The 15,815-nt window shown below is 33.2% G+C and overlaps 1 protein-coding gene across 1 annotated transcript; it reads right to left on the reverse strand.

Moving 5' to 3' along the window:
• Positions 1 to 663: 663 nt before the first annotated feature.
• LOC143054704 (uncharacterized) lies at positions 664 to 14,583 on the reverse strand. Its single transcript, XM_076227722.1, has 8 exons — positions 14,100 to 14,583; positions 12,902 to 13,008; positions 11,058 to 11,511; positions 5,600 to 6,375; positions 4,871 to 4,901; positions 4,132 to 4,403; positions 3,280 to 3,307; positions 664 to 1,542 (listed from the first exon to the last, which is right to left on the reverse strand). Exons 1-8 carry the CDS (start codon positions 14,545 to 14,547, stop codon positions 800 to 802), a joined length of 2,859 nt encoding a protein of 952 aa, XP_076083837.1. The 5' UTR covers positions 14,548 to 14,583; the 3' UTR covers positions 664 to 799.
• Positions 14,584 to 15,815: the final 1,232 nt, after the last annotated feature.

Genomic DNA, 15,815 nt, shown 5'->3' on the forward strand with positions numbered 1-15,815 from the left:
GCTAAGAGTATGTTTAAATCTCCGTTATGGCTGACTACGTTCATTAATTCGGTCGTTCGTAGAGGTCAGTGGGACACGTTTCGCAGTCACATTTCATGATGATAAGATGCACGTCGACTCCGTGCCTCTATAAGGATATTTTGAAGGTACAAAGTTTTTGTGTCATCATAATCTGTTTGATGCAGTACTGATACCACGACTTGACCCACGATAAAGAGAACAGGCAATAGAACGTTTGAATGCTGGACAGCGACTTAAAGTCGTTCCAAATGCATTTACCTGCAATGTATGCACCACCCAACGTCTGCATGAACACCACAATGCAACAAACAGTACAAAAGACAGTTTACGTACTCAACGCTAATGGTGGACCTGAATTAAATAAATCTGTGATATGGTAGTGAAAAAGTTTATCAATGAACACTAAATGAACTGAAATGATGTTAAATAACAAGGGTATTTATACGCCTATTCAATAAAAAAATATAGCATTTATTCTTCCATTATTTTTGCCTTAAATTACTGCCACATTTCTTTTACCGTTCAGTATATATGGCACATTGAGTAAGAAAGAGCTTTGGGTTTTTTTTGTCTTTTGTGGATAGTTTATCATATTACATGTCCTTGCTTTAAATATCTGTGATGAAAATAATGGATTTGAAATTTGAAGTATTTATGTATTTTATTTGCTTTCAGTCATGAATATTTTTTTAAACTAGAAAAAGTTGGACACAATAAATAAATAATTTTAAAAATATGGTGTCATTTACATTCATTGGTTCAATAAAGCTTGGTAGAGTTAAGATTTGTCACTTCTCTTTCCTTTCGGCGGCGGATCAGTTGGTCTGGGCTTTCTCTGTGCAGTTAATGCCACCTGCTTTACTGCCACAGGTATCCGAGATGGCCTTTTTAAGTTTCGCTGACGTGGTGTCTGTTTGTCAGATTTTGTTGTTTCAGAAAAATGCTTTACTGTAAGCAGCTTCGGAATTGCACCTGCACTCTTGTGTACCATTTCTTCTGAGGCTTTGAGTGTGCTTAGATCAATATTTTCCATTACTTCTGAGGCTTTGAGTGTGCTTGGATCAACATTTTCTAGTACTTCTGAGGCTTTGAGTGTGCTTGGATCAATATTTTCCATTACTTCTGAGGCTTTGAGTGTGCTTGGATCAATATTTTCCATTACTTCTGAGGCTTTGAGTGTGCTTAGATCAGTATTTTCCATTACTTCTGAGGCTTTGAGTGTGCTTGGATCAACATTTTCTAGTACTTCCTTCAAACACCTTGCTCCTCTCCCAATATTTACTAAAGCCTGTATAAGAACCCTTATTGTAGGTTTTACTGATCTATCTTCTCTCCATGCAAATAATACTTCCCTATTCTGAGCTGCCAAGTCATTCGGATTCTTGTTCTTTATATTTTCCAAGATGGAAACTGATAATCCAAATTCAGCACCTAGTTGGAAGAATACCTGACCAATTTGTGGAGCTAACTTATCTAGAATCTCATCTGTTGGAATAAAATCCAAGTAATCGGCAGGAATATCTGAAATACAGTAATGATCACAATAAATCAAAATAACTCTTAAAACATTTAAGATGATGACATGCCGCCAGCAGGGATATCTTACATAAAAGTAATTACTAAAGGAATAAAAGAAAACATAAATCAGCAGTTATATCTGAAAAAATGTTATTACTAAAGAAATAAACCCCAAATTGATTAGCAGGGATATCTAAAATTAAGTTATTACTAAAGGAATACCACACAAATATTCATTAGGAATATCTGAAATAAAGTTATTACTATAATAGGGATATTAAGCATGTTAAGGTCTGGGCATATGTTAACACGTGTATGCCTTGAAATAACTAAGACTAGCTATATGAACAATGTGATGTCTTTGGGCATCTATTTTTTTAGGAATAGGGTGTTGGTTGCTAATTCTATTTTTAAGTGATTTCCTTTTTCTTTGTATGTAAGTTAGCAATTATCGAACAGTTTGTTTAATAAACGGACAGTATATACCTTTTATATATTCATATTTATATTCATATTTCTTTTTTTTAAGCTCTTGTTAATCCATTAATCATTTATCTTTCAGATATAATTTACAGAATCACTTTATGTAATGTAGATCAAAAGTAATTGGCAATAAATAAATCTATCATCCCTATATATATCAAACATCTACTATATACATTTGTGTATTCAATCATGAGGTCAAATATTTGTATATTGAGTCTTACATAATTATACAGACGCTGCAATATACAAGACTGAGGTTGATATATAATGTGGTCAATTTGATTGACAGTTTAGGAGGTGGGGTAATTAAAGGTCTACCTTGTCTCTGATTGTTTAGTGATAATGACAGTTGTCAATCATACTAGTACTGTATCAATACCCCATTAACTAATCAAAATGTTTTAAAAAAAAGCCTGTGCATCAACACCTTAATGACATACATTCTTAAATGAACTGCTCCAATAATATAACAATTTCTTTCAGTTTGTATGTGTATTATTTGCACATACATGAGAACCATAGGGAACTATATTTCAGTGTGAATACATGTAGTAACAGTAGCTAAACTGTCGTTTTGTTAGGGAGGCCAGTGCCTAAGTAAAGATTTAGAACAAGTTCTAAACTTTCCAAAAATCAATAAAATTATTCCTCTCGAAACTATCTTTTGATTGTCAGAAGCTTCTGTCCAAGTTTGGTAAAAATCCAGGCTAGTTTAAGAATCTTAAAAATGTTTTAAATACTTTAACTGCAAACTGTATGTAGTGTTAACTGGAAGAAAAACTAAGTCCATTTATAAGTAAAATACGGGAAAAATGGAATTTTATTTTTACAAACTTTACTTCTGGATACTATCTTCTGATCATAAACAAGCTTCTGGCCAAGTTTCTTACATTTCAAGGATAGTTTCAGAAAGTTATTAAAATTTTAAAAACTTTAACCACAAAGTGAATGTAATGTTTCCTGGCAGAAAAAAACTAAGTCCATTTATAAGTAAAACACGGAAAAAACAGAATTTTATTTTTACAAAATTTACTTCTGGATACTATTTTATGAACATAAACAAGCTTCTGTCCAAGTTTTGTACAATTCAAGGGTAGTTTAAGAAAGTTATTAAAATTTCAAAAACTTTAACCACAGAGTGAATATTTGTGGACGCCGCCGCCGACGGAATGTAGGATCGCTATGTCTCGCTTTTTCGACTAAAGTCGAAGGCTTGACAAAAATGCCATGTTATAATCTATATGTATTACATACCTGTTTCTACTTTCATGACTCTTCTAACCTGGAAAGCAAAATTTAAACCACATTGATATTTGATTTTATATATTAACAGAAACCAACGGTAAAAGTATATTTATTCTCTATGTTTTACCCTTTGACTGTGTTATTATGAACCGGATAATTTCTTAACTGGTTTGCAAGGAAAACAGTGAAATCAGATTTGCTAAGATACAACTATCCTGGCATCGAGTCAGACTAAAAACCAATAAAACAAGATTGCTTTTCTATATACCAAACTTCCAGCAGCAATTCCACAGGGAGTATATATCTCCCATTTAATATAATACTTGAGGGATTGTTTTACATCAGGATTTTGTTAAAGAGTTAGTACTTATAAAAGGTTTGAAATTCTAAAGTCAAACAACATCTTCTTGAAATTTACTAAAACCCACTTAATTTGGTTGATTGTATCATCTCTGTAAAAGAATAGTATTGACATGTTGAATTTGTTGTAGCAAACATTCTGTTCTCCAGTCTCTTCCAAATTCATGACATAAAATGAAAAAACTTATCATCAGAGTTTTACTCTTTTTGAGTAAGAGAACAAATACCAAAAGAAGAAACGAAATACTAGATTGGACCACAGGTAACCCTATGTGATTGATTTCTGTGTTCATGCTGTTTGCTTGTAAGATCTGTGTTACTTGTGTTAAGCACTGTTGTTGGAATTTTCTTTTCACCTGTCCATGTAAGTATTTCTTTATATTGATTGCAACCGTGGTGTATTCTAATTTCTATTCAACTATTTCAATATATTGGAATTCAAAGGATTCTTAAACTCTCAAATTGTTCATTCAATGGTGCACAGACTATGCACAAACTTACTTGACACAAGACATGTGTTGATGTATCCATGCTGATCAGAGCTTCTGACAAAGTTTTAAAATTGCATTTAACTTTCATCTCTTTCCACTTGGATAAAATCAAAAATTTTGCAACTTCTATATCCGTACGATGATTGTATTCAATATTTTCCCATTTCCTGAGCATTCCAAGATGTGTAACCAATTCATGCATTTGATTTAATTTGCAGTGGTTTGAAAAACGCAACAGCTCAATATCACTTGGTGTCTTGCTCAAAGCATCATCATTTAAACCTGAAATAAACATTGCAAACATGATCTTCGCCTGCATAACCATCATTAGAACAGAACTAATTCTAATAAAAGGCGAGAATTTCAGGATATTCACTCAACAAGCAAAACATGAGAAAAGTGCTTGAAAAAAGTACAGTTTTCTGATAAATAATCATGACATTTATACTTGAAAGTATGTAATGTGTACCACAAAGATATTCAAGTTACAACATTAACCCTGTGCTTGAAAGTTGTCTCATATTTTCTTTTGATTCTATCTCTCACACATTATTATTATAATTTTAGATATTCTATCATAGATACTTGATCACCAGCAATTTATAAGGTGGTATAGATCTTCTTATACAGATAACTCTTATATATATTCTCTTTCAAGATCTCACAAAAAATCCATCATTTAATGTATACAGAGGGACTCGTATACACAAACAGATTTACAGATTAGAATTTTTTTTTACAATATTTACCTTGACAGTCCTCTTCACACTGTTCTTTTGTCTGCAGAAAATGAATATGCAAATTATCAATCTAAATCAAATGTATGGCAGATTCTAATAATATATTATAAGTAGGTTTTTAATATTCCAATTATTATTGTGAATCAAATGTATGGGAAATAAATGTTTTAAATGCACATTATATGTTATTTAACAGTACTTTTGATACAAAAATCATTTGTTTTTCTTCCTTATATGTATAATTATTATCTGTGTTTCGATCAAGCAAGGTTATACTCAAGTTATCATGTGAAAAACGTTTGATACCCGGAGAGACGGAAGAACAGACACACAAAGTGTTTGACAAAGAAAGAGATTATATAACAAAAGTTTTTTCAGAGAGCTTAATTAGACAATCAAGAATATAAATTGATATAAAGTCTGACAGATAGGACTCAAATAAGTTGGTTAACAGTTTAACCAGTGAACCTGATGTTTGTACACTTATTTGCTAGAGTATTGGATGCGTACTTGCTTAATCATGTTGCCACTAACCACTCTTGGATGCTTGTTCCATATTATCATGATTATATTCATTTATTAATGTGTGTTGGTTTAATTATGTCCTTTATTATATTCTATGATTAATGAGTTTTTGATTTGATTGTGTTCCATATTATATTCTATGATTAACGTGATTTTAATTTGATTATGTTATTCATTTGTTTATTAACTTTTCGACAGATATATAAAACACACCTGATCTTGATTCCAAACACGCCAGTGTCCTGCTTTTTGTATTTGGTTATGTTTGTCACAAATCCATCCATTAGTCTGTTTGGCTTCTTCTTCACTGATGAAGCATTTCAAACTTGAACATGTATACTCAATGTGAAATGGCGATTGTTGGCTGCGTTTTGCATGGATTGTGGACTGATAAAAATCTGAGATTCTCTCCATTGTTACAACCAGGCATTCCTTAACACCTGTAGCTATATCGGATACGATTAACCCGGAGGAGGATCTGTGAATGATGTAAAGGAGAATCTTGTTGCCTTCAACACATACAACAATATCATGTGACTTGTCAAATGATAACCCAATAAATCCAGAGAACAGGAGTTGTCTCCCTTCATACTGCTTGACGGTCCACATGCTTAGACATGCACTGATCAGACGATTTGGTAGGGCTGGTGGTATAATTGTCCCTTTAAATAAAAATGCTAAACATATAGCTCTCTCTGGGGTGCATTCTTTGTCCATGAAGCAGGTGGTGTTTCTCTCTGTAACCATACAGGGAACAAAGTAGTTTTCCACTGGTAACCGACTTCCTGTAGTTGTATCATATCTCCTTTGCTCTGCCAAGATATCTAGGTAAATCAGGATGTTAAATATAAACTCTTTGTATGGTAAAATTGCACTGAAATCTTTTTGCTCCCAAATTAAGTAGAGGTCTTCCCGTCTTATGGTCCCACATGTTGACATTCGTTTGAAGGTTTCCTGAATTCTTGTTTCCTCTGGCCAAAATACTTTATCTGCAAAATATAAAAAAAATAATACAAAAAACTATTTAACCAGATGCTCCGCAGGGCGCAGCTTTATACGACCGCATAGGTTGAACCCTGAACGGTTGGGGCAAGTATGGACACAACATTCAAGCTGGATTCAGCTCTAAATTTGGATTGTGATTAAATAGTTGACACAGCATAGGTTTCTGACACAGAATGAATGTGTTCTAATGAACTTAAAATTTTTGTTTTCTCTTAGAGCAATTCACTATGCTGTTGAATATTAATCCTCTCAAAAAAATGTTTGAAGAAATTTTCTTTTTTATTTATGAAATTTCAAATGAGAAAAATTGAACCCAATTTTTTTAATCGCATCCCCCTTTCCCTTATTCCACAACTAATCTCAATTAAAATTTCTAATGGAGTTTGCAACAATAACTACTCATTTAAATACATCATAAAATATTAAGATGTAAAAAACTGCTTGTTATCACTGAATGGTAAAGATTATTTTAATTTATCAGTTGGTAGTAAAAAGTGAATATACATTGTATATTGTATATAACAAAGATTTAAGTTGATTCTGGACAAAGAAAGATAACTCCAATTAAAAAAAAATCTTGCTATTGCACAATATTTTGCAATTAGATATTTCTTGCTTACTATTCTGGACAAAGAAAGATAACTCTAATTAAAAAAAAATTTGCTATTTCACAATATTGTGCAATTAGATATTTCTTGCCATTGTGCAATACTGTGCAATTGAAAAGACTTGCTATTGCACAATACTTAATATAATAATTTTAGATCCTGATTTGGACCAACTTGAAAACTGGGCCCATAATAAAAAAAATCTAAGTACATTTTTGGATTCAGCATATCAAAGAACCCCAAGATTTCAATTTTTGTTAAAATCAGACTAAGTTTAATTTTGGACCCTTTGGACTTTAGTGTAGACCAATTTGAAAACAGGACCAAAAATGAAGAATCTACATACACAGTTAGATTTGGTATATCAAAGAACCCCATTTATTCAATTTTTGATGAAATCAAACAAAGTTTAATTTTGGACCCCGATTTGGACCAACTTGAAAACTGGGCCAATAATCAAGAATCTAAGTACATTTTTAGATTCAGCATATCAAAGAACCTACTTGATTCATTTTTTGTCAAAATCAAACTAAGTTTAATTTTGGACCCTTTGGACCTTAATGTAGACCAATTTGAAAACGGGACCAAAAGTTAAGAATCTACATACACAGTCATGACAGTTAGATTCGGCATATCAAAGAACCCCAATTATTCAATTTTGATGAAATCAAACAAAGTTTAATTTTGGACCCTTTGGGCCCCTTATTCTGTTGGGACCAAAACTCCCAAAATCAATACCAACCTTCCTTTTATGGTCATAAACCTTGTGTTTAAATTTCATAGATTTCTATTTACTTAAACTAAAGTTATTGTGCGAAAACCAAGAATAATGCTTATTTGGGCCCTTTTTTGGCCCCTAATTCCTAAACTGTTGAAACCAAAACTCCCAAAATCAATCCCAACCGTTCTTTTGTGGTCATAAACCTTTTGTCAAAATTTCATAGATTTCTATTAACTTAAACTAAAGTTATAGTGCGAAAACCAAGAAAATGCTTATTTGGGCCCTTTTTGACCCCTAATTCCTAAAATGTTGGGACCAACACTCCCAAAATCAATACCAACCTTCCTTTTGTGGTCATAAACCTTGTGTTAAAATTTCATAGATTTCCATTCACTTTTACTAAAGTTAGAGTGCGAAAACTAAAAGTATTCGGACGACGACGACGACGACGACGACGACGACGACGACGACGCCAACGTGATAGCAATATACGACGAAAAATTTTTCAAATTTTGCGGTCATATAAAAGAGATCTTGTGGTATGATTGCCAATGTTACAACTATTCACTACAGACAAATCTACTTGAATATAAGTCATCTAATATTTAACATGAAATTAATCAAAGTTCACTTGAAAGCAAATTGTCATCTTATCCTAAGCATATCTTGAAGGTTTGCTAGAACTTGTATCAAAAGGACACCTTGCCCTTCTCAAAATATATCCTAAGTTCATGGTATATGTGCAACTGTGAGCTAAAAGGCATAGAAAGTCTCTTGATAAATTCTGCAATTGAGAAACATTGCGACATTGACAGATACACCTATCAATAAGGACATTAGAACCTCTATAATAACTTTCGATATAATCACCTGTCAAATTAAAGAACCTTAGTGAGCACACTCACATACCCCACGTCCCCACATTGTCATTGGAGAAATTAAATAAGTATAAGAAAAAATATTGAATAATAATTTCCTGTCAATATACATAGTATGTCCTTATTATCTACAAAATTTCATGAAATTCTGTTGTGTGTTTTCAGAGGAGTTGCAGAAGTACATTGAAGCAGATAAGTTAAAAGGGGCATAACTCCTAGAAAAAAATTGAACCGTAATTTCCTGTTGATATGCACATCTACATAGTATGTCCTTATTATCTACAAAGTTTCATGAAATTCTGTGGTGTGGTTTGAGAGGAGTTGCGATGACAAACTGTTGCAGTAGTACATTAAAGTAAATAAGTTCAAAGGGGCGTAACTCCTAGAAAAAAAATTGAATCGCAATTTCCCGTCGATATGCACAACTACATAGTATGTCCTTATTATCTGAAAAGGTTTTGTGAAATTCAGTTGTGTGGTTTGAGAGGAGTTGCGATGACAAACTGTTGCAGTAGTACATTAAAGTAAATAAGTTCAAAGGGGCGTAACTCCTAGAAAAAAAATTGAATCGCAATTTCCCGTCGATATGCACAACTACATAGTATGTCCTTATTATCTGAAAAGGTTTTGTGAAATTCTGTTGTGTGGTTTGAGAGGAGTTGTGATGACAAACTGTTGCAGTAATACATTAAATTAAATAAGTTCAAAGGGGCGTAACTCCTAGAAAAAAAATTGAATCGCAATTTCCCGTCGATATGCACAACTACATAGTATGTCCTTATTATCTGAAAAGGTTTCGTGAAATTCAGTTGTGTGGTTTGAGAGGAGTTGCGATGACAAACTGTTGCAGTAGTACATTAAAGTAAATAAGTTCAAAGGGGCGTAACTCCTAGAAAAAAAATTGAATCGCAATTTCCCGTCGATATGCACAACTACATAGTATGTCCTTATTATCTGAAAAGGTTTCGTGAAATTCTGTTGTGTGGTTTGAGAGGAGTTGCGATGACAAACTGTTGCAGTAATACATTAAAGTAAATAAGTTCAAAGGGGCGTAACTCCTAGAAAAAAAATTGAATCGCAATTTCCCGTCGATATGTACAACTACATAGTATGTCCTTATTATCTGAAAAGGTTTCGTGAAATTCTGTTGTGTGGTTTGAGAGGAGTTGCGATGACAAACTGTTGCAGTAATACATTAAAGTAAATAAGTTCAAAGGGGTGTAACTCCTAGAAAAAAAATTGAATCGCAATTTCCCGTCGATATGCACAACTACATAGTATGTCCTTATTATCTGAAAAGGTTTCGTGAAATTCTGTAGTGTGGTTTGAGAGGAGTTGCGATGACAAACTGTTGCAGTACATTAAAGTAAATAAGTTCAAAGGGGCGTAACTCCTAGAAAAAAAATTGAATCGCAATTTCCCGTCGATATGCACAACTACATAGTATGTCCTTATTATCTGAAAAGGTTTCGTGAAATTCTGTTGTGTGGTTTGAGAGGAGTTGCGATGACAAGAAACAGGACTGACGGACTGACGGACGGACGGACTGACGGGTCAAAAACATTATACCCTCCGCAACTTCGTTGCGTGGGGTATAAAAAGATCTCACAGCCCCCAGGACAAGTCTTGACATAAAAATCTATCACAAAGGATTTCATAATCTCCATAATAAGTTTTGACATAGATAACTGTCTTCTTATCTCCATACTAAGTTTTGACATAAGTACCTGTCACAAAGGACTTTATAACCTCTATATTATTTAAAGTATTGACAAAAATACCAGTCACAGAAGATCGCTTATATGTAACTTCCATTATACTAAGTATAAAAAAATAAGTGTCACAAAAGATCTCATAACCTCCATTATAAGTATCGACATGAATACCTGTCACGAAGGACTGCATGACCTCTATTCTATTTAAAGTATTGACATAAATACCTGTCAAAAAAGGATCTCATACATGTAACTTCCATAATAAGTTTTGACATAAATACCGTATAGCGTGTCATTTTGCGGGTGTAAAATTTTGCAATTTTCACGAAAGAAGGTACTGTGGATTCAATATTATTCGTTGGATACCAATTTTCATGGTTTTCATGGGTACAGCCTGGTGAACCACGGACAGAAAAGCTAAACAATTAACAACTTTCTATAGACTTTGTAAGCAGAGATTGGCAAACCCAGTAAATCAAATACACAGGAACATGTAAGTTTTCATCAATCCACGAAAATAAATGAATACACAGTATATGAATAATTTTTGCGGTTAATAATTTTGCGGATTGAAAACTTTTATCAATACCTTTGCATGTACACTTATAACTTGGCGAAATTTATTTTGGCGATTTAGTTCTATCCTCGAAAATAAGTGAAAATTTACACTCCGTGAAAATAACCCTCTTTACAGTACCTGTCACACAATATCAAAGCTTCCATATTAAGTATTGACATAACTACCTGTCACAAAGGACCTCATAACCTCCACCATGAGTAAGGGGTTGATGATTACGAAATCTTTAAGTTGCGGAGTATCAAAGTAAACAATTTTCCCCAAGGAGTGGTGGAAATTTAGGAAATCTTTAAGTTGGTCAGGGGACAGTACAGACACCTTGCTTATAGCATTCAATTCTTCTACATCCTTCAATGACAAGATTTGTTTTCCCTCTGCCACCAGCTCTGCAATCTCGAGTTCAAGGGGGACACAAGCATTGGGCATCTTCTCCCCCCAACAAGGATGTTCAAACGTAAGTTCTGTGATGGCTGTCTTCAGGACTTCAATTTCGGTATCTGTGTTATCCCTTGCATTGACAAATATCCGTTGTGTTAGGACTAGGTGGTTTCGTCCCTCGTGGTCCTTGAACAATTCCTCTACTCCATTGTACAATTCCTCACGTCTGGACTCCACATCATCCTTAAAAAATGATAATTATAGATATGACGTTAAACTTCCTTTTAAAATTAATTTTTCTAAATGATGATATTGAAAATACCTCGGACTTGACAACAATAAAATTGAGAATGGAAATGGGGAATGTGCCAAAGAGACAAAAACCCGACAATAGAAAAAAACAACAGCAGAAGGTCACCAACAGGTCTTCAATGTAGCGAGAAATTCCTGCAACCGGAGACGTCCTTCAGCTGGCCCCTAAACAAATATATACTAGTTCAGTGATAATGAATGCCATACTAATACATGTTTTCAGAGTACTTATTTACTTTTTTATATAATACACAGGTTTACAAGATACAGGAGAAAACTTTCCCTTATGTTCTATTTTTTACCATGACGTCATTCTTGCATGTAAACTTAACTGATATGGGCTGCAGACAATGAACATACTATTTGTTGTGTGTGACCTGCAGACAATGAACATACTATTTGTTGTATGTGACCTGCAGACAATGAACATACTATTTGTTGTGTGTGGCCTGCAGACAATGTACATACTATTTGTTGTATGTGGCCTGCAGACAATGAACATACTATTTGTTGTATGTGGTCTGCAGACAATTAACATACTATTTGTTGTATGTGGCCTGCAGACAATGAACATACTATTTGTTGTGTGTGACCTGCAGACAATGAACATACTATTTGTTGTATGTGGCCTACAGACAATTAACATACTATTTGTTGTGTGTGGCCTGCAGACAATTAACATACTATTTGTTGTGTGTGGCCTGCAGACAATTAACATACTATTTGTTGTGTGTGGCCTGCAGACAATTAACATATTATTTATTGTGTGTGGTCTTAATCGTACATGGTAGAGTACACTAACCTGGAATATTTGTTGTACATAATATTCTAGGTTGGTGTTATCTACTCTCAATACAGTTAAATAACATTGAGAATGGAAATGGGGAATGCGTCAACGAGACTACAACCCGACCATAGAGCAGATGGTATTCTAACGTTACATTAGCCTAATAGCAGATCTTTAATTCAAACAGTTTTGTTTCAGTCAAATGATTTAGTGCTTGATAATTGTAAATCATGTGTTTATTGTTGATAACTGTTGACTACTAATGTTCTTTTGTTTTTAATGATGTTAGGCTGCTGTCTTACTTACTTAATACCAAGACAAATATCTGCTTTTATTCATACGAATCAATAGAATGAATAAATTATGATCCATTGCACAAGACTTTTGTCATGAGTTAAAATTTACTATGTCATATCTTACGAAAGAATAAAAGACAATCTAAATCTTTAGTTAATACAATGTAACTATAAATAAATAACTGGACACGGAACAAGATTGACTTGATCAGCCTCCTGTTTTAAATAATTTACTTACCACTGGTATTTTGTCTTTATGGGTGGCAACAAACAAGATCTTTGGAATGCCTACATATACCACCTTACAATACGTTAGAATTGAGTTAACCCAATGTTGAAGGAATACTGAAATATAAAACAATATGAAATAAAAATGAAATAAAAGTTAAATAAAATTAGAAACTGGTATGACATAATTGATAGTGATAAAAACCAAAGAAATACATTTGATTAGGGAGCAAATTGACAGATAATTTATTTTTGATGACGGAAATCAATTTGACATAAAATACACCGACTGTCCCCTGCATAGCACGTATTCACCTTGGCAAGGTCCAGTGGCATTTAAAAAAAAATAACCTTTTTTTTGTTTTTTTTACTTTTTAGGTTAAAAAAATTTAGAAAACACAGACTTGAATGCAAATGTAAAGCTATTTTAGATATATTTAATATTTCAAAGGGGCATGAATGCTTAAAAATAATTAATTGGCACTGATTTTCGAAATTATCTACAATACATTTCTAGTCTATTATTAATATAATTATGTAATATTTATCATTTATTTAGTTTAAAGGTGGTACCCAACACTTTCACTAAAATTAATTTGACTCGTTTAATTTACATAAAATTTTAACAAAGTATTTACTTTGACCCTCTGACAAAAATATAAAAATTTCAAAATATTTGAACCAATCGTTTTATCAGAAAAATTACACTGGTTGTATAACAGTTTGACAAACACTAATTTTGATCATTGAGAAGCTTAACATTAATATTCCCTTATAACAACACAACGTAATTAAAACATTTAGCAGATTTTACAGAGTTATCTCCCTGTACTGTTAGGTACCACCTTAATGTTTTTTTATCACTAGTATTGTTTTTGTACAGCCCTATTTATAATCAATGAATGATTTTTTTTCATGAAAATTCGAAATTCAAAGTTTCCCTTGAACAACATAAACATGATCAACACAGATAACAAAGTTACAGTTACTATTCAATGGGACAGTACACTTTGCAAAAATTTAAATCACAGGTAAATTCCAACTGATTATTGGGAAAGCTTTCATTGTCTTCACAATATTAAAGTAAGTATTGGCACAGTAACCTGGACGCCTTGTTTTTACTGGTGATAAAGTAAATGTTTTTTTAACATAATAAACAATAAATGATGTTCAATATGAGTCTTTGTATTGTAACTAACATACAATACCTGCTGGGGTTGGTGTCATATGCTGTCCTGGAAAACACAGAACATCTGGGACTTGTTCATGTAATCCTTTGCTTCCGTCGAATACCACAAGAAACAAAGCTCTGAACGTCATGAAGGTTTGGTGTGTTGTATAGTAAACATACTGTCCACCAAAGTCCCAAAAAATCAGTCTTCCAACTTTCATCTTGTAGTTTCCACTTTTAAGGACTTTTTCCATTCTCTTTCTTATTTCTTCTTTTGTCATTTTTGATTTCATGTGTGTTTTTAACTTTGGTATTCTCTTGGACACACTGTCAGATATTTGAGGTGTCAAAGGTTTGGCTGCTAGGGGCTGTTGGGAGGGACCAGTGGTCATCACTTTACCATCACTTCTAACAGGTGAATCTGGTAAATGTGGTTTCTTTGGTGTTTTTTCTTCTTTTCTTTCATCCTCTTCTACTGAAGTCATCAATACTTTATTGTAAACCACATCTAAAGCGTTATATGTTTCTGTAAAATAGTATATATCACTTGAATAGATAATATTAAATTTTTTTATGCCCCACATAGGGGCATTATGTTTTCTGGTCTGTGCGTCCGTTCGTCCGTTCGTTCGTCCGTTCGTCCGTTCGTCCGTCTGTCCCGCTTCAGGTTAAAGTTTTTGGTCGAGGTAGTTTTTGATGAAGTTGAAGTCCAATCGACTTCAAACTTGGTACACATGTTCCCTATGATATGATCTTTCTAATTTTAAAGCCAAATTAAACTTTTGACCCCAATTTCACGGTCCACTGAACATAGAAAATGAAAGTGCATGTTTCAGGTTAAAGTTTTTGGTCAAGGTAGTTTTTGATGAAGTTGAAGTCCAATCAACTTGAAACTTAGTACACATGTTCCTTATGATATGATCTTTCTAATTTTAAAGCCAAATTAAACTTTTGACCCCAATTTCACGGTCCACTGAACATAGAAAATGAAAGTGCATGTTTCAGGTTAAAGTTTTTCAGGTTAAAGTTTTTGGTCAAGGTAGTTTTTGATGAAGTTGAAGTCCAATCAACTTGAAACTTAGTACACATGTTCCTTATGATATGATCTTTCTAATTTTAAAGCCAAATTAAACTTTTGACCCCAATTTCACGGTCCACTGAACATAGAAAATGAAAGTGCATGTTTCAGGTTAAAGTTTTTGGTCAAGGTAGTTTTTGATGAATTTGAAGTCCAATCAACTTGAAACTTAGTACACATGTTCCCTATGATATTATCTTTCTAATTTTAATGCCTAATTATATTTTTTATCCAATTTCATGCTCCATTGAACATGGAAAATGATAGTGTGAGTGGGGCATCCGTGTACTTTGGACACATTCTTGTTTTATTTTGGTTTAATAATGTGCTGTTGTTATACTGATACCATCAAAAGACATGCTCAAGGCCAAAAGCATTGAATGATTTTTAGCAAAACCGTAACATATGCCTCAACAGAATAAATAAGGTCCCTATATGTATATGTCGTACTGTCTTTTTAGCAAAGACAAAAACTACCATTTTGTCTGTTTTATTCCTGTGTTTTAACTCAGGAATGAATTTGAAGCTAGAAGCCTCAAGTATGATTTAAGTTCAGTTTAAGAAGAAGAAATATTTAAAAAAAAATTACAGACAGAACGGCAGTAGATAAACAGACGATAAACTCAAAGTTTATAGCTAACAAGCATTCTGTGAGTATTGCATGGCAATACATAG

Source organism: Mytilus galloprovincialis, chromosome 12 (assembly GCF_965363235.1).
Source record: "Mytilus galloprovincialis chromosome 12, xbMytGall1.hap1.1, whole genome shotgun sequence".
Classification (NCBI taxonomy): Eukaryota; Metazoa; Mollusca; class Bivalvia; order Mytilida; family Mytilidae; genus Mytilus; species Mytilus galloprovincialis.

What these genes read in the sequence shown, in the direction of transcription:
- LOC143054704 (XM_076227722.1), bottom strand. Translation starts at nt 14,547, where the DNA reads ATGACTTCAGTAGAAGAGGATGAAAGAAAAGAAGAAAAAACACCAAAG. An exon ending in GTGTGAAGAGGACTGTCAAG is followed by an intron (nt 4,404 to 4,870) that starts GTAAATATTGTA and finishes TGTTTATTTCAG; the next exon opens with GTTTAAATGATGATGCTTTG. An exon ending in CAACACATGTCTTGTGTCAA is followed by an intron (nt 3,308 to 4,131) that starts GTAAGTTTGTGC and finishes TTTGCTTTCCAG; the next exon opens with GTTAGAAGAGTCATGAAAGT.